Source organism: Microcaecilia unicolor, chromosome 5 (assembly GCF_901765095.1).
Source record: "Microcaecilia unicolor chromosome 5, aMicUni1.1, whole genome shotgun sequence".
NCBI lineage: Eukaryota > Metazoa > Chordata > Amphibia > Gymnophiona > Siphonopidae > Microcaecilia > Microcaecilia unicolor.
In genome coordinates, this window is record NC_044035.1 from 321,477,150 (window position 1) to 321,504,170 (window position 27,021).

Sequence of the window (27,021 nt, forward strand, 5' to 3'; positions counted from 1 at the left end):
ATGACTTGTGTAAACAGGTATTGTCAAGGCTTGTTGCCTTGTATAAGGGATTGTGAAACATGCATAAGAGAGTGAGGCAAGTTAGCAGCATCCAGTTCACATGTAGGTATTAGGAGGAGAATGGTAGAACTGTGTTTGGCATGGAACCAGATCTAATGGTATATATCACTGTGCCAGTCAGAAAACTATACACAGAGTGCCAACAGGTAGCTTTCAAAGCAATCTGGTTTCATCACATTTTATTCTCAGTAAAACTGACATGATGATCTATGTGCCTGTTAAATGTATCTACGTCGTGACTAAACTAAAAGGCCAGAACCACAATGGTGCTAACTGTGGAAAGATTGAGTGTCCACGTTTTGGCATTTTATTTTTTCCCAAACAGAAACGGGATTATTGTGCGCCATTTAGTGGAACACATAGAAGACTTCTTTTATCATTTAAGAATTCTGAATTTTATGTGACCCCTGATGCAGGTGCTTGTTGCCGAAACATGGCCAGTGCTGGGTCTTGTCAGTAAAGTGCTTTTCGTTGTCCTGTTTCTGGAGGTCGACGTGTGCTTTTTCTGCATTTTCTTTTTGGTGTACTTTTTTTACCTGCTCTCTTTTCTGATTAGATAATGAGATGCAAAATTATGCATCACCTAGCACAGTGATAAAGTATGCGTTCAAATTGCTTTGTACACACTTTACTGAAAGAAATGTACTTTTGGGAGGTGTAGTTAAAGATTTGTGGTAAATTTCATACTTTTCCATCTTCGCTTATCTGCATATTATTTATTTCACCCGTTAGTATGTTCATGCTTTGACAATGTTCAGCACACTTAACTACATTGGCTTCTGTAATTATTGTTCTTCGAGTATTGTACATAATAACTATAGAACACAATTTCACTTGACTCCATTTTGGGTTTCTTTGTATTTTGTACTTTACAGTTTTAAGAATTTTGATATGGAAGATTCACACAAGTGTAACGTGGACTGGCTCATGATTGGTCCATCCTCCAAAAGACAAGAATACAAAGTTTGTGGTCCCTTCCTCCCTCCTGCTTTCATCTCTGCGAGGGATCACGTCTGGATATTTTTCCACTCTGACCCGTCAAGTTCGGGACAGTCTCAGGGGTTTCGTTTGTCTTACATCAGAGGTAAAAGAATAGGTCGTTATCTGCCTTTTAACTTATTACTCTCCTGCAGATGAACATTGGAGGCCGTGAGAACGGAACTGCTGTTTATTTTAAAAACAGTGTTTTCCAATTTTACATCCCTGTTTACTAAGATTTTGCAATTACTGTACAGCAATAGCCAAAATTCAGTTAACCAATGAGTTGACTGCAGGGGCATTCCCAGGGTTTTTGGGAGGAGTGCCATGCATTTAAAGTAGAGAAAGAGTTATTTCCGTGTGTTAATGGCATGACCACTAATGTGAAATGCAGTTAGCTTTGCCTTTGAGGTTCTGCAAACTGCTTTGCATGTCTGCCTTATTAACAGTTAACATCTGGAAATTACCTTCACATAAACTGTAAATTGCAATCCCTGGCTATTCTCCTTCCCAAAATGGCATTTTCTGAGGGTCCCTTTTACTAAGCCGCGTGAGCGTACATGCGCCCAATGCGTGCCAAAATGGAGTTACCGCCCAACTACCACGTGGCTCTTGCGGTAATTTCATTTTTGGCGCGCGTCCGATATGCGCATCTGAAAAATATTTTTTATTTTCGGGCGCACGTAACAGTCACACGCCAAGTGGCATTTGGCGCCACGTAGGTCATTACCATCCGGTTACCGCATGAGTCTTTACCGCTAGGTCAATAGCTGGCGGTAAGGTGTCAGACCCAAAATGGACGTGCGGCAATTTTCATTTTGCCACATGACCATTTTCGGCAAAAATTTAAAAAAGGCCTTTTTTTTACAGGCTTGCTAAAAAATGGATTGGTGTGCACCCAAAACCTGCACCTACACTACTGCAAGCCATTTTCCAGCGCGCCTTTGTAAAAGGACCCCTGTGTTAGCTATTTAACAGAGCATTTAGCGCTTGCTGGCAGATAATGTTCTGTGCTGTGCATTTAGAGCTGGATTCAGTAAATGGCACTCAGAAATCGGCACCAGAAAAATCACTTCAGACTGAGTGCCCTTTATAGAATAGCACGTAGTACCGATTCCCATGGCCAAATTTGGGTGCTAGGACTTATGCCTACACTTTTTTTTTTTTTTTTTAATATGCTTTATTCAAAGTTGCAGAAAATACAAACAATTGTACTGTAGCATCGAGTCATGCATTGATATAGAATTGCATTAGCGATTGGTACAATAGCAATGTAGGTAATGGCATAAACTTCCTCCCCCCCCCCCCCCAACTTGCTCAATTAAGGTAAACCTAAAGAGTGCAAGCAATATAAATTTCACCTCAAAAAAGTACCTCTCCACTGCTGGTACGGCTTCCATACTGCATAGAAGTGACTCATCCAATCTTACTTCAATGCCGTTCACTAAGACATCAAATATAATGTCTGGAAACATGGGGTGTGAGAGCAATGTTGTTTTGGAAGGCAAACGATGTGTCTCTTGTACAAACCCCACATCAATATTAGCTCTCACCGCCTCCTTAAAAAACAATGATCGTTTTTGGGGGGAATTCAACCCCCTAACATTATAGGTGAGCAAGCGTAGAGATCCCATCAGAACAGTTTTTAAGAAGATGCACCAACCCACCACAGCTTGTAAATCCCTTAAATTCCCCGTCCATCAGAGACCCATAATTCTAACACTCATCCATGCACACCTGACCTTTCTCATTCGCACATACACACTAATCCCTAAGAGCAAGTAAACTCCCCCACTCCCTTCCCCCACCGCCCAATCCCCTCCCAACTGAACTGGCCCGACCCTCCATCTAAAGGGCCCAAGGGTCCAGGACCCTCCAATGGCAAGAGAGCATTTTAACCACAGCAATAAAAATACAAGTTAAACATTGATACTTCTGTATGGCTGCATTATAAATTTTCTTATACAAACCACATCTGATAGTTTAAATCACGAGGTTTTCTCAGTTTTTGTCACTCGGTGCCAGCTGTGCTTCCCAGGTGACTTGTATGGTGAGGCGACTGGTGCTGGAGTAGAATTGCTCTCCGAGTCAGCAGCCCTGCTGATATTAAATTCTCCTTCACTGCCGTAACTAATGTAGCTGAGTAATTTTCCCTCCATAAGTGAAAGAAATTCCAATTGGAAATAGCCATCCATAGTGGGCTTGATGTTCTTGCAGCAAGCGCATCCAGTCTCTATATGCCTGTCGTCGAACTAAAGTTACTGGAGCAATATCAGGATAAATTTCCACCTCTGCATCTTCCCAATTGACAGATCCACCATTTCGCCGAATCATACGTAAAAGTTTTTCCTTATCTTCATACTTGTGGAAGCAGACCACTATGTCACATGGCCTGTCCCCCATCAGCCTTTTTAGCCTGTACACTGCTTTGTACTGTCTTGTCAGCTAGAGCTTTCTAGCAAGTCGTTATAAACTATAAACTGTTGGGGATAGGATGTCATCTCTGAATCTTGATTTTTTTTTTTCCGCAACGGGCAATAGTAGTAGTACTACAGGTACAAACTAACCCCACTGTTTACTAACACAGGTTACTAAACAGGAGGGAGTAAGGATTTTGCAGTTTTGTATAGTAACTAAGTAACGGATTTGCTGGTGGACAGCTTGGGCAGCTGCTATGTGCTCTACTGTGTGTACCTGGAGGGCTTCCTCTTCTGCAAGGTGCGCTACAGCCAGCTCCATCGGTGGGACGAGCAGCTAAGGCGAGTCTTTGGTAGCAGTGTTCCTCTCTTTCCGTCAAAGTTTTATCTGGCAATGACTAAGTCCATGGCTGCAGAGCGAAGACTTCAACTTGAGCACTATCTACAGAAGAGTAATTTGACCATCCCTTATATGCCAGACTCCGCTCCTTCTATCTCGCTGCACCTTATGCCTGGAATAGGCTTCCTGAGCCATTACGTCTAGCTCCATCCCTGGCTGCCTTCAAATCCGAGGCTAAAGGCCTACCTGTTTGATGCTGCTTTCGACTCCTGACTTGTAACTTTATCTTATCCTTATGTGTCCTTCTGTCTGTCCTTCCCTTCTCCTGTTTGGTCCTGTCTGTTTGTCCTGATTTAGATTGTAAGCTTTTTGAGCAGGGACTGTCTTCTTCATGTGTCAATTGTAAAGCGCTGCGTACGACTGGTAGCGCTATAGAAGTGATTTATAGTAGTAGTAGTAGTAGTAGCCTGTGTGCTCTATCCAGCATGAGGGGAGGAACTTGCATTGACGCTTCTGCTGTTGCAAGGCCTTTGCTAAAATTAGGCCCACGGTCCTCCTTAATTTGACTATCCACCACCGTGGTCGGGTACCCCTTAGCAGGCGTATATTGCAGCGCCTATATCTGTTTTCCAGATCCTCCAACTTGAGGGTAGCTGTCTCCTTCAGTTCCTCCAGTTTCACCGTTCGGGACTGCAGCCGTTCCATCTCCTCCCCATGTGACTCCAGAAGTTCCTTGTGCTCTTCCACCCGACGTCCTATTTCACAGACATCCTTTCTCAAAACATCCATAGATTCTTGTAGCTCTGATCGCACAGTCGTGAGATCTGACGAGCTCCTGGAACCAATAGCGCATTTCCAAACGAAAGACCACTAGCTCCTTGTCTGCAGGCGTCCCTGGACTTGCCTCCGCCACTCTGCCCACGGCCATCTTGTTTTGCACCCGCGACCTTGGAAGAGGAGCTGTATTTTTTAAACTTGGAGCTCCCAGGCCGCGCCGAAGGGAGGGCATCCGATCGCCAGTGTGTTAGCTTACCGATCACGCTCTATCTGCCCATCATCACAGTAGGTAACAAGCCGAAATTCTAACTCTCGTCATCTGCTTTGATGATGTCACTTCCTCCACTTATGCCTACACTTCACGCAAAGTTTGGAATGCCCCTGATGTGCCCATGCCCCTCCCATGGCTGTGCCCCTTTTGGGTTGTGCACTATGGGATTTGAGCACCCAGCGCTATAGAATAGCATGCAGCCAGATGTGTGCACAAATCCTAATTGCTGTCAATCAATGTCAGTAATTGTTAGCACCCAATTACTGCTGTTAATTGTGTCGTTAATCTCTCCAGTGGTATATCAGGGATTTCTATTGCCTGGGATCCAATGTTCATGTTTGTGCTGCCACCCTCCATACACCACCCCATACTTTCATTTTTAATCTTCTAGTGCTGTCGCTAGCACTCCTTTCAGGCTGGCGCATGAAGCCATACTCTTACCCAACACCCCAGTTGATACGCCACTGCCAATCTCCTACAGGGGTAGCACAACGCTACTTAAATCTGTGGTAGTCCTATTATGTATTTAATTCTTTAAGGGGTCATTTTACTAAGCTGTATTAAAATCTGTCCTTAATTCTGGTTAATGTGGGATTTTCCCACATGCTAAGTCCAGATTTAACACAGCACTTTATAGGGCATTTTTTTTTTTTTTTTGCAGATCGTGTGCTAATGTTGCCATTAGCGTGCGGAACCTACAAGAAATTAATGCGGGAGCACTTACTGCCTCCTGTTTGAGGCACAAAAAGCTCCTGCGTCAACCCTGCGTTATCCGGTTAGCATGCACTAATCACAATGCACTAGATGGATAACGCAGGAATGCCCACTCTGTGCCCATGACACGACCCCTCCAAATAATATTTTTAAAAAGTAGGTAATGTACGGGTTACTGCATGCAAACAAGCAAAATACTGCAAAATGCTTAATGCATTCTGCAGTAGCTTGTTAGCATGCGCTCACCATATGTTAAGGTTTTAATGCCCTTTAGTAAAAAGTCCCTAAAATGCTTATGTACCTTCTATCTATTATTCTAAAGTGGTTTGCAACACATGAAATAAAACACGAGACAAAACAAACCATAAAGAAAAGAATAAAACAAACCCTGTAAAGGCATCTAACTAATACAACTTAAAACTATCTGAAAACAAATGTATTTAAAAAAATCAAAATGCACCTCTGTGGAGAAAGGCTAGAAAAATAATTGACATTTTAATTTTCCCCTAAAATCCATCAAATCAAGCTCCACCTAAATATCTGGTTGTACCTGGCTATAGTGGAACGGTCCTGTCACAGAATATGCACATATCCATGTTAGTGCCTGATTAGATGTCTTGGAGCACTGGTATTAACAACCCTGTCCTTCTGAGCATAAATAGCACGTTGGCATATACCTAATGAAAATCGAGTGCAGTTGCATACCGTGAACATCCTTCAGCAGCAATGCAATAAATTAGATTTAAAAAAGGAGGGGATGGGGTGCTGCAAGTGTGTAGTAGCAAAATGACAGAGAGGTAGGAAGCAGTTATTGAATAACAGAAGTATTGAGGCATTAATGTTAGAGCACTGGAGTTCGCTTTAACTTTTTTTTTCTTTCACTTTTGATGATCAGTTGCTTTTCTCTAATCAAAGTTTTGCACCTTCCTGTTGCACCAAAGGATCAGTCCAGACTAATGAGTTATGTGCATCTGCCAGCAGGTGGAGACAGAGAGCTCTAATGAGCTGTGCTATATAGAATGCTGTACACCTGGACTCAGCCAGTATTCTGTATCTCTAACAGGCAGTAGCTCCCTGTGCACCTCTGTGACTGTTTTCTAGAGGTCTCCTTCATTTCCTTTGGAGGTTTAGTTGAGTTGGAGGGATGGTAAGCTGAAAAGAGCTTCTTAGGATGGAAACCTGGTGATGCCAGGTTCCTTCCTTTTCCCCCTGCCACTACAGCTTTAGCTTTGTGTAAATTTTCTTGCTGAATTTTCTCCTGCCTCATTTACAAATAAAAAAAAAAAAAGGAGAAACAAAATTACAGAATGGCTCTACCCCTGTAATTGGGGAAGTTTTTTCGTTGCATTGCTCAAGTGACTTTGAACTAAACAGACCTGCAGTGTTCAGCCTACTCAGTGAGTAGCATTGTTTATTTTATTTATGGCTGCTGAACTTATTAAGTGCTGTTCCTTGTGTGGGAGCCGGAGAACAGCATCAGGGCAATACTGTATGTATGTTTGGCCCTCAGAAAGCTCAGTACAACTAAATTTAGATCCCTTATCAGGACCTGGTACACAGCAGGATGAAGAGAAGAATGCAGCAGCGCTTCCATAGCAGCCATATTCTCTCAGTGCTTCGCCGCTTCTGCTGGATAGGGCTATTACTCATGTTTCCTCTCAAACTGGGGTACCAAATGTGTCTTCAATGCCTTTTCCCCAGTATTTGTGTTTTTGCTGCATCAGGTTTTTATTCTCAGGCGTGCCAAGCCTGTTACTAATGTAATTTCTCCTCAGAAGCTCTCTGAAGAGCATGTAGTTAAAAAGCGCAGATTGGATACATTGAGAGACGTTGGTGAAATGTTCCCTCCATCTTCACATGGGTCAGAATGGGTTTTATCTGTAGCTTTAGACCATTTGGCCTCTCAAGAATTGGGTGAGGAGAAAATTACTGGTACTGAAGGGGATGATCCCATGGCTGCCAGGCTTTTCCAGAAGGAGGAACTGCTCTTTTTAATTACTAAGGGCCTCTTTTATCAAGCCGTGCTAGTGGTCCCCGGAGCGGCAATGCCCACAAAGCCCATTCACTTTGAACGTGCTCTGTCAGCATTGCTGCGCAGCTTGATAAAAGAGGCCCTAAAGCATTTGAAGTGCTTAATGTTTCCTTCCCCACTTCTCAGGGTTCCTCTTTCACTCATCCATCATAGTGAAACAAAAACAAACAAGAGACGGTCTACTGCGGAAGCAGAACAGACAACCAAACAGCAGCAGCGATCCAAGGAAGGACAAACACAGCAAAAGTTTATCCAAATGGCAACTTTAATGGAAACAGGACCCAACCTGGCCAAGTTTCGGAAAAACCTTTGTCAAGGGTCATATAGACACCAAGAAAATAACAAACAACATCATCACCAACTACTGCCCAGTAGCACCTATCCCATTAGTAGTCTACTACTAATGGAAGGACTAGTGACCAAACAACTTAACGACTACATAAACAAATTCACTATACTACATGAGTCACAATCAGGATTTCGCCCTCTACACAGCACCGAAACGGTACTACTTACTCTCCTAACTAAATTCAAGCAGGAAATAGCAATAGGTAAAAGCATTCTTCTCCTTCAATTTTACATGTCCAGTGCGTTCGACATGGTTAACCATAACATACTGCTAAGAATCCTAGATTACTTTGGAATCAGTGGAAACACTCTCAACTGGATCAAGGGCTTTCTAACCACCAGAACATATCAAGTGAAATCAAGCACCAATACATCGTCACCCTGGAAACCAGACTGCGGAGTACCGCAAGGATCACCACTATCACCGATCCTGTTCAACCTCATGATGACTCCACTAGCCAAGGCCTTATCCACCCAAGGCCTTAACCCATTCATCTACGCTGATGACGTTACATTATACATCCCCTACAGACATGATCTGGCAGAAATCACCACTGAAATCAAACTCAGCCTAAGCATCATGAACACATGGGCAAATGCATTCCAATTAAAACTCAATACAGAAAAAACACACTGTCTCATCATCTCATCCCAATACAATACATACAAACCCACAAAAATTAACACCTTAGGTTACACCCTCCCTATCTCAGACAGCCTGAAAACTCTCGGAGTAACAATCAACCGAAACCTCTCACTAGAGACCCAAGCGAAATCCACCATCAAAACTAAAATATGTAATGGACATAACACAACTCTTCCGCTGTACGAACCCCTAATGTGGATGTGCCACATGAACTCTATCTTACCACAACATTACATTGTATTTGTTTACACCGGAGTCTGCAAATGCCTCTCTGGTACTATGTAAGCCACATTGAGCCTGCAAATAGGTGGGAAAATGTGGGATACAAATGAAACAAATAACTTTTTTATCCTCCTCTTCGAAGTACTTTTCCGGAATGGAATCTTAGTTCTGCGAGCTCTTCAGAAATATCTCTTTGAGCCTCTTTCTAAAGCTATTATCATGGACCTTACATTGAAAACTGTGTTTCTGGTGGCATTATCTTCTGCAAGGAGGGTTTCTGAGATTCAGGCATTGTTGTATAGTGATCCTTTTCTGCATTTCTCTGAAGCAGCTGTTTCTATTAGGACAGCTCCCTCCTTTTTTTTCTAAGATGATATCCTCGTTTCACCTTAGTCTATTGATTTGTCTTCCTTTTGTAGAAAGGATTATGGGTCATAGTACTCTTCTTTAAGATTACTGGATGTTAAGAGAAGTTACTTAGAAATTTCCAATGACTTCAGGTGTTCTGACCACCTTTTTATCCTGTCTTTGGATCCTAAGAAAGGTTTGGCTGCTTCCAAGGCAACTGTTTCTAGATGGCTAAAAGATGTGATCTCCTTAACTCATTTATTATCGGGAAAATCTGTTCCTTTAGACATTGAGGCTCATTCGACTCATGCCCTTTATACTTCTTTGGCTGAGGCCCAAGCAATTTCACTTGAAGAAATTTGTAGATCAGCTACATGATTGTCTTCTTATACATTTTCAAAGCTTTATCATCCAGATGTGGCTGCTAGAGCAGAGTCTTCCCTTGGAGCTAAGATTCTCTATGAGGGACATCACATTCCCTCCTAAATAAAGGACTGCTTTTCTACATCCCATTACTCTGGACTGATCCTTTGGTAATGAAGAGGAAGAAAAAATTAGTTCTTACCTGATAATTTTCTTTCCTTTAGTCACAAATGATCAGTCCAGAACCCACCCTTGTTTGTTTTTTACTCATTCATGTTTATGATTCATGGGCTTCTTTAGTTCATGGGCACATGTTTGTGCAGTGTTGTTGTTCTACTCTTGTTTAAGTTATATTTGTTAAGGAGGCAGGAGATTTTTGCTTACAAGTCACACTTCCACTACTTAGCTATTTAGCTGTTAGCTATAACTAACCCTTCACTACCCCAAATGCAAAGGTACAGTGGGACACACCACTTGTGGATCTTGTATTTTCTGTCCATTAATAATGTGCTCCAATACCTTTACCAACCCAGTGGACAACAAAACATATGCAATAACACATGATACTAATTGCAGAAGCATATTCGTAGTATATATCTTGATGTGTCCATGTAAGAAACTTTATGTGGGCAAAACCACAAGAACACTTAAGCAAAGACTAAGCGAACATAAGCACAATTTGCTGAATCAAAGAATGGAAGCCCCCATAGCTATACATCACAAAACACCAACATACATTTACTGACTATCGATGTATAGTGATAGACCAGATAAGATCCACCATTAGAGGTGATTTAAATCGCAAGTTACTTCAAATGGAGCAACGATAGATTTACAGATTACACTCGCTCACCCCCCAAGGTCTAAACAACAGAATAAAGTGGAAAGTGTTCCTATAAAATGGAGGCAGTACAAGAAAGAACACGGTAAACCAGACGCGTCCCCTTTAAAACTAACAAGAAAGGGGGAACAGCTGATTGGTTCTCACAAATGAGCGTCCTTATAAAAGCGGATACCCGCCATTTTGCAACGGGTTGTCATTAAAGCACACGGAGAAAGAAGGCACTCAGACAAAGGTAAAGACTTTACCATAGGTATAGTACGAGTTCCATGACAGCTTTACTCATAAAAACTCAAAATTTTTCTCACGATTCAGGTCTTTCTGAAACCAAAACTTTGCAGGTGCAGCTCCCGACGAAGCAGAAAAGTGAAACGGCAGTGCTATGTTGAGCTCACCGGACAAGTAGAAAGACGCATTCAGTTAAGTGCCTGTTTTAATCACAACACTAACATAAAAATTTGTGAAAGTTGGAAGGAGAAACATTCTTGAAATATATACAACAAACCAAAAATAATATATAAATAAGATTTAAAGAATGTTATCTGACCAATGAGGAGGTTCGCCCAGCTACTGTGGTAGAAAATAAACTCCACAGGCTGAGCTTCTGAGGTCTTTTCCTTCAAAAAAAGTACTAGCATGCTATCCTGTAGAAAGGTATAAAATACAAATCTTCACATGCCGCCAGCCTCTCATTTATAGGCGCATAACTTTGGAACTCACTACCCAAAGACCTGAAACTCACAGAAAACTACCTACAATTCAGAAAAAACCGGAAAGCACATCTTTTCAAGAAGTCTTTCCCCCCTGGATCTGCCTATTCCCACACCACCATACATCACAAAAAGTTCAGAAATGGAAAGCAATAATATTAACCTCTCTCACAATATGCTAATATATCAATCTAAGCGTTTGTTGTACTTCTGTATTATGTACTAGACTTCTACAAATCTAAATTTTGTAACCGCCTCTTTAGCAATATGTAAGCCACATTGAACCTGCCATATGGTGGGATACAAATGCAATAAATAAATAAATACTTGCTGAGTCAGGGTGCAGAGCATTCTCTATAGCACAGCTCATTAGTGCTGTCTATACCTGCTGTCAGATGGGCATAATCCATTAGTCTGGACTGACATGTGTGACTAAAGGAAAGAAAATTATCAGGTAAGAACTAATTTTTCTTTTTTTTCATTACAAAAAGGTGACTAATGCTTTATCATACCATGTTACTGCTATTTGAGAGATTCTTACTTGAATAAAAATATATTTTTTAAATTTCCCCATTCAGAAAACAGAGGTATGGACTAGGCTGTTCCATTACCAAAAAATATAAACATTTGAAATACTGCTTCTTCAATGAATGTGTGTTGTCTGATGTTTATTTGTTCACACAGCCATGGCTCCTCCTTCGCCTACAAGGAGAAATGCCCAAGTCATAGAAGATGTTTTAGACTATAATGGCCGATCGCTTGCTTTTTGAGCTCACATGGAAGCACTATAGACCCTTAGCCATGAGCTTTGTTTGTAGAGCTTTCTAAACAGAGGAGAAATTGTTAGAACATTATAAGTTTGAGATTAATATTTTTTAAAGTGGATTTCACAAGGAAATTTCCCAAATTTTTATTATCAACCTTCTTTTCTCTCCCTCTGTTCTCCTCCCATCCCTCTCACAGGAAAAGCAGGCCAGAGCATTTGCCTGTCAGATGAATATTTATGCGGCAATGGCAAGTGCATTCCTCTTATGTGGAAGTGTAATTCGGTAGATGAATGTGGGGATGGTTCAGATGAGAAGAACTGCACCGTTGCCCCAACAGAGCCTCAGACCAGCCTTTGTCCTTCTGGAACATTCCAGTGCAGTGTAGCTGGCTCTACTCAGTGCTTGTCGAATGAACTGAGGTGTAACTCGGCTAAAGACTGCAGGGACGGGTCAGATGAAGAGAACTGTCCTGATCTGTCGTGTGGCAAAGATCTTGGTAATTTCTATGGGTCTTTTGCTTCCCCGGACTTGTTTCGTGCAGATCACAGCAGGGCGGACCTTTACTGTACCTGGTACGTGGACACACAAGACAATCGGCATGTCATCCTACAGCTTGATTTGCAGCTGGGCTACAATGATTATGTCAGAGTGTATGATGGCATTGGAGAGAGAAGCGATAGACTGGTGCAGACACTTTCGTATCACAACAACAAGCACCCTGTGAATATAGAGTCCCCCACCGGTCAACTCACAGTTTCATATCATGCTAGAGCCAAGAGTACAGGCCACGGATTCAATGCCACTTACCAGGTGAAGGGCTATTGCCTCCCGTGGGAGCATCCCTGTGGCAGCGATGATGAGTGTTTCTCTGACAGGCAGCACTGTGATGGTTGGTGGCATTGCCCAAACGGGAAAGATGAAGAGAACTGCCCAGCCTGTCAGAAGAATGAATATCCTTGCGAGGGGAACAGTGGACTTTGCTACTCTGCACTCGAGCGATGCAATAATCAAAAAAATTGTCCAGACGGGTCCGATGAAAAGAACTGCTTTTCCTGTCAGCCGGGCAATTTTCACTGCGGTACCAATCTCTGCATTTTTGAGACCTGGCGTTGTGATGGTCAAGAAGACTGCCAGGATGGAAGTGATGAGCTTAATTGCTTAGTCATTGTACCCAGAAAAGTAATTACCGCTGCCCTCATTGGGAGCCTTGTCTGTGGCTTGCTCTTGGTTATAGCCCTGGGATGTGCATTTAAACTCTATTCACTGAGGACCAGGGAATACAGGTGCCAATCTTGTGCATGGCCTTAACTGGCTGTAGTATTTGTACCCTTGTTCTGTTTGTGAGTTATAAAATACACTTATTGAAGCCAAGCTGAGATGGGATACAGAGGTATGAAAGACGTTGCGGAGGTTTAATGTGTGCCAATATATAGGTGCCAGAGGGTGCTGGTAGGAGTTTACTCTATAAAGGAACATAGGCACTGCTTTCCTGTATACATTATGCACTTATAATTTAGGTATGAGCTCTTACAACAGCCATAGAACAGGCAAACATTCTCTTTCCAGAGATATGCATGTAACTTGCAGTATTCTGTCAGTTACATGCGCAAATTTGAGTGCCACCCATGCTCCACCCAGACTCCACCTACTATAAATATGCACTAAATAAGATACGTAACTATCAATCGCAGAATTTTTCAGTTCTGCAGTCTCACAAATTATAGCTGGTGTAAAGTGTTCTTTAATAGCAAATATCTTCATTAATATTAATAGGGGCTTCAGCAGTGGAACTTAATGGCTCAAATTCTCTCCCTACATTCCTTCCCGGGAACTCCATTCACTGGGTAAATCTCTCTTATCTGCACCCTTCTCCTCCACCGCTAACTCTAGACTCTGTTCCTTTTATCTTGCTGCACCATATGCCTGGAATAGACTTCCTGAGCCAGTAAATCAAGCTCCATCTCTGGCCGTCTTCAAATCTAAGCTAAAAGCCCACCTTTTTGATGCTGCTTTTAACTCCTAACCCTTATTCACTTGTTCAGAACCCTTATTTTATCATCCTGACTTTAATATTCCCACAGAGCTGCGTACGTCTAGTAGCGCTATAGAAATGATAAGTAGTAATAGTAGTAAAATCATACCGTTAAGCTGAAACCACCAAAATCTTCATTGGTCCCTTTACTGAATCAACTCTATATCAACTTTTTAATAATTTCATTTAACTAGTGATCTCATAAAAGTTAAATCACTTATCTGAAAAAAAGTGTCAGCATGGGGGCTTAGTACTCCGACATGACTCATTTTTCGCTTGCACTTTATCAAAGAGACCCCCGTTTATTAAGAGAAATCCATCCTGCCCACTATGCTGTGCTCTGCTTGCCAAGTGAAGCATGACTCATGTCGGCGTACTGAGCCCCCATGCTGACACCTTTTTCCAGATACGTGATTTAAATTTTATGAGATCACTATGAAATTATTAAAAGGTTGACATAGAGTTGATTCAGTAAAGGGACCAATGAGAATTTTGGTGGTTTCAGTTAGCGGTTATGATTTTGGAGCCGTTCAGTTCCACTGCTGAAGCCCCCTATTAATATTAATTAAGATATCTGCTATAAAAAGACACTGTACAGCAGCTATAAAGATATGCACATATACAGAATAGCAGTTAGGCAGAATTTTGTCATTTAGGTGCACACATATACATGCATTCCCAGTATTCTAATGATTTGCATGTGTTAATCAGCATGTAAATGTTGATGTGTACTTTACAGAATACTTTCTTCCTGCATATACTGCTGCAGGGCCTCTGAGGGGGGAACCTCCATGGGGGGGGCCCGGTGCCGGGGTCTCTCTCTCCTGCTCCCGATGGGACCTGGGTAATCGTGTCCGACAGGAGCAGGAGAGAGAAAACTCCGGTGCCAGGCCCCCCCTTCATTGCCTGTCAAGCGGCTGCTGGGCCCTCAGACTGCGCATGCTCGGTTTTGAAACCGAGCATGAGTGACATGAGAGAAAAGCAGCCACAGGGGCAGGCAATGCAGCAGAGGAAAGAGCAGCACTGGAGGAAGACCTCTTTTGCTGGCAGGGCCTTGGGATCCCCGCCAGCTAAGGTATTTGCAGTTTCGGTGAGCGGGTGGGGGGGGGGGGCAGCAGTTGCGATCCTGGGGGCGGGTGGCCCTGCCCCAGGCCTGGCTCAGTCTCTCGGCGGCCCTGTACTACTGTTGCTAGTGTTCTATAAAACAAAGTAATTTATGAGTATTGTGAGAGGAGGACGGAAAGGGGGTTAGATTAGGAGCAATATACTTACAGGCAGCAAGACACCTTTTGGTTGGAGGAGGCCAACAAACCAACCTGCAGCCCTGTTCCAAAGAAACCATGGGATCTTTGAGGGGGAGAAAATGAGTACAGCGTAGTAGGAGGTGTGTCTGGGCAGACAGTATGGCTTCTAACTTTGGGAGTTTTGCTCATACAAGTACATAAAAGTATTGCCATACTGGGACAGACTGAAGGTCCATCAAGCCCAGCATCCTGTTTCCAACAGTGGCCAATCTAGGACATAAATACCTGGCAAGATCCCAAAACAGTACAATACATTTTATGCTGCTTATTCTGGAAATAAGCAGTGGATTTTTCCCAAATCCATTTTAATAATGGTCTATGGACTTTTCCTTTAGGAATCCAACCAAACTTTTTTAAACCCCGCTAAGCTAACAGCTTTTACTACATTCTCTGGCCATGAATTCCAGCACTTAATTACACGTTGAGTGACGAAATATTTTCTCCAATTCATTTTAAATTTACTACTAGTCCTAGTAAACAAGCGATTCACGTCTACATGTTCCATTCCACTCATTTTATAGACCTCTATCATATCTCCCCTCAGCCGTCTTTTCTCCAAGCTGACCAGCCCTAGACGCTTTAGCCTTTCCTCATAGGGAAGTCATCCCACCCCCATTATCATTTTCGTCGCCCTTCTCAGTACCTTTTCTAATTCCAGAATTGAACATAATATTCAAGGTGTGGTCGCACCATGGAGCGATACAAGGCATTATAACGTCCTCATTTTTGTTTTCCATTCCTTTCCTAATAATACCTAATAAATTCCTAATACATACAATGGCTGTTTGTAATTTAGTAGAGCTGAGGGGGGAATTATAAATGTTGCTCAAAAAATCCACACCAGAAAATATGATGCTAAGCACTCTTCTATAAAAGGTGCTCCAGGATGAATGCCCTTTATAGAATAGTGCTTCACGCTGATTCCCACACCTAATCTTGAATGCTGGTATTTAAGCCAGCTGAAACCTGGTGTAAATGCGGCAACCAACTCACGACATTTCGGAGCGTAAATGGTACTATTCTGTACACATTTTATGCAATTTTTGAAATGCTGTTAACCTGCTCATGCCCCTCCCTACTGGCTACACACCTTTTGTGTTGCACGCTATGGGATTTAGGTGCCCAGTGTTATAAAATAGCATGTAAGCAGTTGCATGTGCAAATCCAAAGTAGTTCTAATTAACATCAAAAATTGATTATTGCTAATTAATTGATGGTTAATGGCTTAATAGTAACATAGTAACATAGTAGATGATGGCAGAAAAAGACCTGCACGGTCCATCCAGTGTGCCCAACAAGATAACTCATATGTGCTAATTTTGTGTATACCCTACTTTGATTTGTACCTGTGTTCTTCAGGGCACAGACCGTATAAGTCTGCCCAGCACTATCCCCGCCTCCCAACCACCAGCCCCGCCTCCCACCACCTGCTCTGGCACAGACCGTATAAGTCTGCCCAGCACTATCCCTGCCTCCCAACCACCAGTCTCGCTTCCCACCACCGGCTCTGGCACAGACCGTATAACCCAGCACGCACCTTGGATCTGTGCTGAAATTTTGACACCATATATAGAATCCGCCTGCCTGAAGTGCACTGCACCCACTAAAAACAGCTGCAGGGACCGGCATACTTCTGTGATGGAGCTGGGTATGACATTTGAAGCTGGCCATAGAGGCTGGCAGAAAAATGTTTAAAAAATTTTTTTTGGGGGGTGGGAGGGAGTGATGACCACTGGGGGAGTAAGGGGAGGTCATCCCCGATTCCCTCCGGTGGTCATCTGGTCAGTTCGGGCACCTTTTCGAGGCTTGGTCGTGAAAAAAAAATGGACCAAGTAAAGTCGGCCGAATGCTCGTCGGGGACGCCCTTCTTTTTTCCATTTTTGGCGAGGACGACCATCTCTAAATCACGCCTCAGTCCCGCCTTCAGTACGGTGCCGACACGCCCCGTGAATTTTAGTCGTCCCCGCGACGGGAAAGCAGTTGAGGATTCCCAAAATCGGCTTTCCATTATGCCGATTTGGGCGACCCTGAGAGAAGGACGCCCATCTCCGATTTGTGTTGGAAGATGGGCGTCCTTCTCTTACGAAAATTCACCTGACAGTAAACCAACTGCAAGTTAGACAAATGGAGCCACATCAAACATTTTTAGAAAAATAAGCTGCATCCTCTCCCTCCAACCCCAGCACTACATGGGGCAAACTCAGATCTGGGGCATCAAAATATTTTTAAAAACACAGGGTTATTGTGCGCAGATAGTAAAAGCAATGCAGAATACTTTAATGCGTCATGCAGTAGACCATTGTTCCTACGTTAACCACCGGATTCTGTATAGCGCGCCTAGAAATGCAGCCAAAATCAGTGCGGATTGTATAACAATGCGTGTAATTTAACAAGCTCTACAAGCTAATGTGTGCTGATAACAGCACTTAACAAACAATACTGAGAACTAATTGGCACTGATTAGAATTTAGGTGCACAACTCGCTAAGCGTATTCTGTAATGATGTGCGCCGAACTTCTAGCGCACGCAGACAAAAAGGGGCGTGGTTATGGGCAGGGAAATAGGCATTTTCTGGGCATTCCAAAATTTAAGTGTCTAGTTATAGAATATGGCCCAGTGCTCCTAAATCTACGCACCAAAATGTACACTATATTTTTATTCTTGCAAATGGAGACACGTAGATTTAGGTGCTGAAATATCAACTGAGTGTATTCTATAATTAGGCACTGATTATAGAATATGCAAATCAGTGCTGATTTTTTTAAGCGTCATATATAGAATCTCCCCTTAAGTATGCATTAGTGCTCAATGCAGCTTACGGAAAGTGCCCTATAGTTTGTCCCTGACACTAAAATTGATTATTGTTAATTAATTGATGGCTAAATGCTCGTTAACTAATTTAGTTGTGGGCACATTTTGGATCCGTGCTGAAATTTCAGCGCCATATATAGAATCCGGAGTGAGTGCATAACTCTATATCCAAAATTTCACTAAAGTTCTAAATTTAGGGTTAAAAATAGTGGGTGGCACCAAGTTCCGATTTAGGGCAGGGGAAAAATAGGAGCTTATCACTGATTTTATTTATTTATTTATTTGGTACACTTGTATCCCACATTTTCCCAGCTTGTGCGGGCTCAATGTGGCTAACAAGTTACAAGAAAATTGCATAATACAGCAGGTTATAATAGTTATATAAAAATAACTCATACAGTAACGGAAGCTGCTAATTAAGAGAATACGGATGGGAAAACAGGAGCAACAAAAGGGAAGCGGACATAAGGCAAAAAGCGGGAAATCAAACAAAACGGAAATAAGGGTTTAAATAGTATTGTGAGCTGTGGATTAGGCTTTACTAAACAAATATGTTTTTAGTAATTTTTTAAATGTTGGTTGGCCCGTTGTCTCTTTCATTAGTCTCGGCAAAGCATTCCAGGATTGCGGGCTGTTGTACGAAAAGGAAGAAGCGTAGATTGACTTGTACTTTAGAGTCCTGCAGGAAGGATAGTGCAGAATAAGATAAGTACGAGATGACACCGATGAATTTCTGGGTGGTAAATCTATCAAATCACACATGTAGACTGGTGCTTCTCCGTAAATGATCTTATGTGTTAAGGCGCAGATTTTGAATTCAGTACGGTCTTAGGCTTATAAATTAGGCTTATAAATCTAGGCAAAAGAATGGCTGACTTAAATTTATACTAGAAGTCTTCCATGCTCGTGTACTTGTGCTTTTTTTCGGGATCTTACCAGGTATTTTGTGACCTGGATCGTCCAGTGTTGGAAACAGGATGCTGGGCTTGATGGGCCTTTGGTCTGTCCCAGTGTGGCAATACTTATGTAGTTATGCTCTTCCTCTGTGATGTATCTGTTCTTTCTTTATGTCTCTGAACACTTTACTGCAGAGCGTTCGAGACCCAGATGACGCGGCTTGAGGCTGACTTTGTGCGTCGTGAAGCACCCCCATCGTATGGACAGCTGATTGCACAGGGTCTGATACGCCAGTGGAAGACTTTCCAGTTTACAATGCATCACAGGTAAATGAAATTGATACCTTTTAAATGTGGGGTATATTAGACTGCCACCCAAATGTAATAAGATGTGTCAAACTCATCAAATTACACATCTGAACAGAAAACAGTTGCACTGAGGTAGAACTATATGTATGACCTAGGAAAGATGATCTGAACGGAAAATTTGCTGAGACTGAAAATTGGCCTCTGCCGTGGTCATAGGCGCCCGGTATAAGAGGCTTGGACAGGCTAAGCCTCCCCTGCTGTGCTCTGAGGGGTTTAAATTGTTGATTTACTTCCATCCTCATAGCAGGAGCTGCAGTGAAAGCCCTCTAGCCTTGTGTAACCAATTGTAGAAATTGGTTTATGGTTTGTTTACCTAACAAAAAAACAAAAAGGCACACAACTGCTTACAAAACAGTAGATAAAAAACAACAAAGCAGTGGAATCAAATGCATTTATTGGAACAATACCCGACGTGGCCACGTTTCGCCCTCAGGCTGCGTCAGGGGTATAAACTATAAAACAAAAGGCAATTATTTAAAAAAGAGATTCAACATATATAAACAATCCTTTAAGATGTTCTGATAAAAAATTTTATGTGATGTATGATTTTAATTATAAATATTTGTTTTACAGATGATATCATGTATGTCTATACATATATTTTTTTAGAACTCTTAAAGGATTGTTTTATATATGTTGAATCTCTTTTTTTAAATAATTGCCTTTTATTAGTTGAATCATGCTTATGACATTGTTAATATGTATGGTTATACATGTTTTTATACTTGTGTTTTGTTTTTATAGTTTATACCCCTGACGCAGCCTGAGGGCGAAACGTGGCCACGTCGGGTATTGTTCCAATAAATGCATTTGATTCCACTGCTTTGTTGTTTTTTATCTAATGGTTTGTTTACCTTACTGCTGGGAGAGCAGGGGGAGGGGGGGTTGGCTGGGTTGCCAGGGAGATATTTAAGGAGGATGACTTCCTGACCTGCACTGAGAACAGATAGCAGCAGAATCGGACAACCAGACAACAAAGGTAGAAAGATCATTTTATTTTCATTATAGTGTTTGGAATATGTCCACTTTGAGAATCAGGTGCTCAACATTAAAAGTTTATACTTATTTACTTATTTATGGCATATTATCCCACATTAAACATGAATTAGGGTGTTTTGTGGCTCTACACGTATCATGATATTATGATCCCTTGTTTCATATTGTTGACGGTCTGCATTTTCCGTATGGGTGGTATATTGGTGTATTAGGTTCTGCCCAGTGTAATATTTATGGTACAGTAAGGTTCTGAGTGTGTTTTGCAGTTGAGCAATTGTGCTTAGAATATGCTTTGAGCAACCACTTTATTCTTTGACATATGATACATATCTAATATCTAAATTTAATAAAAGGTATTGTGATTAATTTATTTTTATTTATTTTTTTTCTGTGTGTTATCAGACAATTATGGATATAAGCTCCATCCCTGGCTCCACCCCTAACCCCGCCCCCTTTAGCCTCCCCAAACAGTTGGGCCACCAACCGCCTATGGCCGTGGTATCTACTACTATAAATCACTTATATAGTGCTACCAGTCGTACGTAGCGCTTTACAATAGAACATGAACATATCAAAGGTCTTTTTCTCCCATTGAAACACAGATTTCAGACATAAAGTTCTGTTTCAGTGTAACTGTTTTCAGTTCAGGTGTGTATAGTCTGATGGCTTACTAGACTTCCCTCCAGAAAAGTTACTACATAAAAAGAAATACAACATTGTTGTTTTTTTTTCTTTTGTTACTGCTATGAGAACTGAAAAAAATGCCATTGCTGTGAAATATATCTTCTAGAAGAGGTAGAGAATATGGAGACAGATTTATGACGTAAAAGACAGTGCTGTTGTGTCACAAAATGCATCTGTTTTACAACAGAAATAACACGAATAAAAGAATTTGCAGTTGCTTGTTTGAAAAGCAGCAGAATTATGCAAGGCCTTTTTCAAATATAATACAGGTCAAATGGCTAATTTAGCGAATATGCAGTTAAAATTAGATATCATTATGAAATCTTTGGTGACCTCAGCGGTGCTCATTGCTAATACACAGAGATAGCAACGTAGCTAGCACCCACCTCTTCATCGGCTCACCCGATTAACATATGTTTATGCTTTTCACTAATTTTTATTCTTGTACGAGAATCAATAATAAGTACTCATCTTTTTGTACGTCAGACCAAGGGGTTTTAATCTTCGACACGCATGTTTCGGCCAGAGATGAGCTGTCTTAAGGACAATCCCCTACAGCAGTGCCGTAGCGAGGGCGGCTGGCACCCGGGGTGGGTCGCCGCCGCACGCCCCCCCTCCAGCGCGCCCCCTCCCCCCCCCGCCAGAACGCATTGTAGCTTACTTTGGCAGCGAGGGGCGGGCAGGAGGGCCGATCCGCCCCCGAGCCTACGTCGCTGGGAGCTGCGTCGGCTCCATTGGTTCCTTGCTCTCTCTGCCCCGGAACAGGAAGTAACCTGTTCCGGGGCAGAGGGAGCAAGGACCCAACGGAGATGACACCCACCCCCAGCGGTGTGCATCCGCCCCACCGCCCCCCTCTTCCTGCGCCACTGCCCTACAGAGAAAGAAAGAAAGAAATATCATATATCTAGGGCCACTACGTAAGAGTCATATCTTTTTATTCTCATGCAGTTACCCATTGACTTTTCAACATTTTCTCTTACCCTGAACATAAATCTCGTAAACCCATAACACTCAGGCACCTCTAGTGGATCACTGGTTGCAACATCAACATACTGTAGAAGATATTAGATGGAGAATAGTGGAATATGTATAGACTAGCCGTTAAGCCCGTTAAAACTGGGCAAGTATTGGTATGCTCTATTTTGATGTATAACTCCCTCCCTCCCTCCCCTCGGCTCCCCGCCCTTCCTCCTTCCCTCCCTCCCAGCTCCAAGGCCCGATTCCCTCCCAGCTCCATGGGCCCCCCCTCCGTCCCTCCCAGCCAGCTGCAAGGCCCCCTCTGTACATCCCTCCAGCTCCAAGGCCCCCTACTTCTGACCTCCTATGTCCAGCATCCTCCCTCCTTCCCTGCCAGCTTCAAGGCCCCCAGTCTTTCCCTCCCTCCCTAGCTCCAAGGCCCCATTCCCTCCCCTCCCAGCTCCAAGGCCCTCCGTCCCTCCCCTCCCTCGCAGCTCCAAGGCCCCCTCCTCCTTCTGAGCATTTATCCTGCCTTCCCCTCCCCCCCCGAGGTCGCTGTTGTCGCCGCTACCGCTCCCCCCCCCGAGGCGCCACCGGCCCCTCCCTCCCAGCTCCAAGGCCCGATTCCCTCCCCAGCTCCAAGGCCCCCTCCATCCCTCCCAGCCAGCTGCAAGGGCCCCCCTCTGTACATCCCTCCCAGCTCCAAGGCCCCCCTACTTCTGACCTCCCATGTCCAGCATCCTCCCTCCTTCCCTGCCAGCTTCAAGGCCCCAGTCTCTCCCTCCCTCCTAGCTCCAAGGCCCCATTCCCTCCCCTCCCAGCTCCAAGGCCCCCCGTCCGAGCCAGCTCCAAGGCCCCCTCCGTCCCTCCCCTCCCTCGCAGCTCCAAGGCCCCCCCTCCTCCTTCTGAGCATTTCTCCTGCCTTCCCCTCCCCCCCCCCCCCCTGAGGTCGCTGTTGTCGCCGCTACCGCTCCCCCCCCGAGGTTTGCCACCGGCCCCTCCCTCCCAGCTCCAAGGCCCGATTCCCTCCCAGCTCCAAGGGCCCCCCCTCCATCCCTCCCAGCCAGCTGCAAGGCCCCCCTCTGTACATCCCTCCCAGCTCCAAGGCCCCCCTACTTCTGACCTCCCATGTCCAGCATCCTCCCTCCTTCTCTGCCAGCTTCAAGGCCCCCAGTCTCTCCCTCCCTCCTAGCTCCAAGGCCCCATTCCCTCCCCTCCCAGCTCCAAGGCCCCCCCGTCCAAGCCAGCTCCAAGGCCCCCTCCGTCCCTCCCTTCCCCTCCCCTCCCTCGCAGCTCCAAGGCCCCCCTCCTCCTTCTGAGCATTTCTCCTGCCTTCCCCCCCCCCCCCCCCCCGAGGTCGCTGTTGTCGCCGCTACCGCTCCCCCCCCCCCCCCGAGGTCGCCACTGGCCCCTCCCTCCCAGCTCCAAGGCCCGATTCCCTCCCAGCTCCAAGGGCACCCCCCTCCATCCCTCCCAGCCAGCTGCAAGGCCCCCCCCTCCTCCTTCTGAGCATCTCTCCTGCCTTCCCCTCCCCCCCCGAGGTCGCTGCTATCGCCCCTCCCCCCCCCGAGGTCGCCGCTACCGTTCCCCCCCCCCCCCCCGAGATCGCCACCGGCCCCCTCCACCCGGGCCCTCTGTTCTACATTTAACTTACAGCGCCGAAACCGCAGGCAGATCAGCTCCGTCGGCCTTCCTTCTCTGCCTGTGTCCCGCCCTCGTGTGACGTAACGTCAGCGAGGGCGGGGCACACAGGCTGGGAAGGAAGGCCGACGGGAGCTGATCTGCCTGCGGTTTCGGCGCTGTAAGTTAAATGTAGAAGAGAGGGCCTGGCCTGGTGGAGGGGGTTGGCTGCGACCTTGGGGGGGGGGACGGCAGCGGCGACCTGCAGGGGGGGAGCGGCAGCGGCGACCTCCGGGGGGGGGGGGGTGGCGGTACCATTAGCGGCAGCGTCGACGGTCCGTGTGGCAGTGACTGCACTCCTCCTCAGCGCAGAGTTTCCCTCTCTGTTCCGTCATCACGTCTTGACGTGGGGGCGGGACAGAGAGGGAAGTCTCTACTGCGCATTTGCAGGTGAGTCGGTCACTTGCCATTTATAGGTTTGATGGGTAAGAAAGGAGGTTCAGTAGGTAGATTATTGAATAACAGAGAACATTGGTGTGTGTATATATATATATATATATATATATATATATATATATATATATACACGTTGCAAACGGTGACACCAGCTGGCTTAAACGCAGGGCTGGAGTGGGCGTCGCTGATTTAAATGAGCTAGCTGTGACATAATATCAGTTACCCTGTGGGAGCCAGGGGGAGGGATCATGATGTCATGATTAAGTAAGTGGATAAAAGCAGATTGAGGAAATGCGGCCACCATCTTTGCAGGGGGTTTTCCCAGTGGTTGAGCTGGCACTAATGACGACTTAGGGTAAGAGAAAATGTTTTAAAATTCAATGGGTCACTGCATGAGAATAAAAAGATATGACTCTTACGTAGTGAGCCCTAGATATATGAGATTTCTTTCTTTCTCTGTACGGGATTGTCCTTAAGACAGCTCATATCTGGCCGAAACATGCGTGTTGGAGATTAAAACCCCTTGGTCTGACATACAAAGAGATGAGTACTTATTATTGATTCTCGTATAAGAATAAAAATGAGTGAAAAGCATAAACATATGTTAATCGGGTGAGCCGATGAAGAGGTGGGTGCTAGCTACATTGCTATCTCTATGTATTACTCATACATAAAGCAAGTAAAACTCTCTCAAAGTACGATTATTATTTTAAAGGAGGAAAAGACTTCAGATGCTCCACATTCACTTGTGAGAATGATGTATTCAGTGTGAATGCTTAGCTGTCTGGTATCCACAACTGAAGATTAATATGTCTTTGTGTGAATATCCTGCAAGCTTCCTCATGAGCCAAAAACCTCTGTGTACTTCCACCCTTATCTGTATTAAGGGTCTACTATAACACTTACTCCTGTTGGTTGTTAGGGATTTTCAGTAACATACTTTTAAGGTTACAACAGGTGGGAACACTCTACAGAGAGCCCCTGTTTCGCTACAGTGCTTCATAAGGAGCTGGACCCTCGGCCACTGAAAGTACCTTGGGAAGCGAGGGTCCAGCTCCTTACGAAGCACTGTAGCGAAACAGGGGTTTTCTGTAGAGTGTTCCCACCAGATAAAGCCATAGTGAAGATGAGATACCTGTTGTAACCTTAAAAGTATGTTACTGAAAATCCCTAACAACCAACAGGAGTAAATGTTATAGTAGACCCTTAATACAGATAAGGGTGGAAGTACACGGAGGTTTTTGGCTCATGAGGAAGCTTGTAGGATATTCACACAAAGACATATTAATCTTCAATTGTGGATAGCAGGCAGCTAAGCATTCACACTGAATACATCATTCTCATAAGTGAATGTGGAGCATCTGAAGTCTTTTCCTCCTTCAAATAATAATTGTAATTTGAGAGAGTTTTACTTGCTATTTGTATGAGTAGAATTATTTCGGCAGCAAGTACCAGTTGTTGTTTAAATTTATATCTATGTATTAGCAAGTGAGCACCACTGAGGTCACCAAAGAATTTCATAGTGATATCTAAATGGATCTGTAGCACTTGTGATTACAAATTTTGGATATCTATAAGTTGATTTATTGGTACGACTATTTTAGGTCTTTTTCAAAAGCAGGAAATGTTTTCAATGAGCAGCTCCAGAGGAATCACTGTGAGTGTGAGCAACTAATCCTTTTTTCTATTTTTTTTTTTTTTGTCAGGCATCTGTCCTGCAGAATATCCGTACAGTTATGAGAAGACAAATGAGACTCCACACTTCAAGGAGAAGTTCGTCCAGGAGGCGTTTGGGTAGGCTGTGGAACAGACTATTCCACCGGCCCCGAGTAAGAGGGCAGATCCCACTCTTAACCCCGTCGCACACGTCCCACACAGCGCTGAGCGAGGGCGTTTTCAGTCGGACTGAAGGGAACGCCCCGAGTCCTCTGGCCACTCCTGAAGGACTCGAGGTGGATGCTAGCAGTCATGTTGGGATGCTGCAGGACGTTGCCGGTAGCATTCTGCACGTGGACTGCTGTGTCGCAGAGCCATTGCCTTCCTCCAGTGACTCCTCTGTCCCTTGCACAGACGCTTACACAGAGCCTGACACAGGATGGTGTAACACGTCTTCAGGTTCCGAAGAGGCCCCCAGCAGTAAATGTAACACAGAATCAGGGAAAACTGAAAGTGCCACAGAAGCTGTTCGGGAGGAGCCGGTCTCAAGGAGGACTGCTTTGGAGAGCAGCCATTTAAACGGCGGCTGTCAAAGGATCAAAGAACCTCCAAGACTGCCTTTGAAAAAACCGGGGTCTGCCTTCTCCGACAGCCTAATGAACGCCCAGGCTCGTGTGCCTGAATGTCATTCATGCTGTGCCCCTTCCTGTCCGGAAGAGCCTTTGGGAGTCCACTCCGTTTGTCACTGTTCTGTTCAAGTGCCAGTGCCCGAGTCCTCTACCCCTCTCTCTGAAATCAACACCAGTGATGACGAATCCTTACTTGTTTGCTAACAGGACGCTCTGTTCATTTACTGGGTCTCTAGATTTTTGTATTTTTGAAATTTTACAATATAGTCTTCATTTTGCAGCATATATTTTTATACGGTACTGCATTTCATTCATAACTGTTTGCCTTATAGTTTAAGCCATGAAGGAGCCGGCCAGGAATTCACATGGCTATGGAAGGGAGAGAGATAAATACATCTGAACGGATATAAGAGCTGTGTGCTGAAATTCATTATGAATCACAATTCAGAACTGTAACTTTCCAGACTATGTTTTCTGCTCTAAACTCTCAATAAAAACATGGGAAGAAATACCTGCATCTGTCCTTTGCATGGAATACTTAGAAATTGCACTAACATAGTTAAGCACTCCAGAAAGTTACTCCACTGTAAATTCTGGTGATAGAAATCACATAGGGGTCATAAGTCTGTCCGAGTATGGCAAGTGTTGCCATACTGGGACAGACCAAAGGTGCATCAAGCCCAGCATCCTGTTTCCAACAGTGGCCAATCCAGGTCACAAATACCTGGCAAGATCCCTCCCAAAAAGTACAAAATATTTTATACTGCTTATCCCAGA

At 44.1% G+C, this 27,021-nt stretch overlaps 1 protein-coding gene across 1 annotated transcript; it reads left to right on the forward strand.

The window, feature by feature from the left end:
- LOC115471359 (low-density lipoprotein receptor-related protein 3-like) lies at positions 1–26,742 on the forward strand. Its single transcript, XM_030205058.1, is given in 6 exon segments — positions 1–17; positions 936–1,144; positions 12,031–13,117; positions 19,073–19,164; positions 19,167–19,204; positions 25,666–26,742. Coding segments are annotated over 6 exon segments (2,226 nt in total). The 3' UTR covers positions 26,449–26,742.
- Positions 26,743–27,021: the final 279 nt, after the last annotated feature.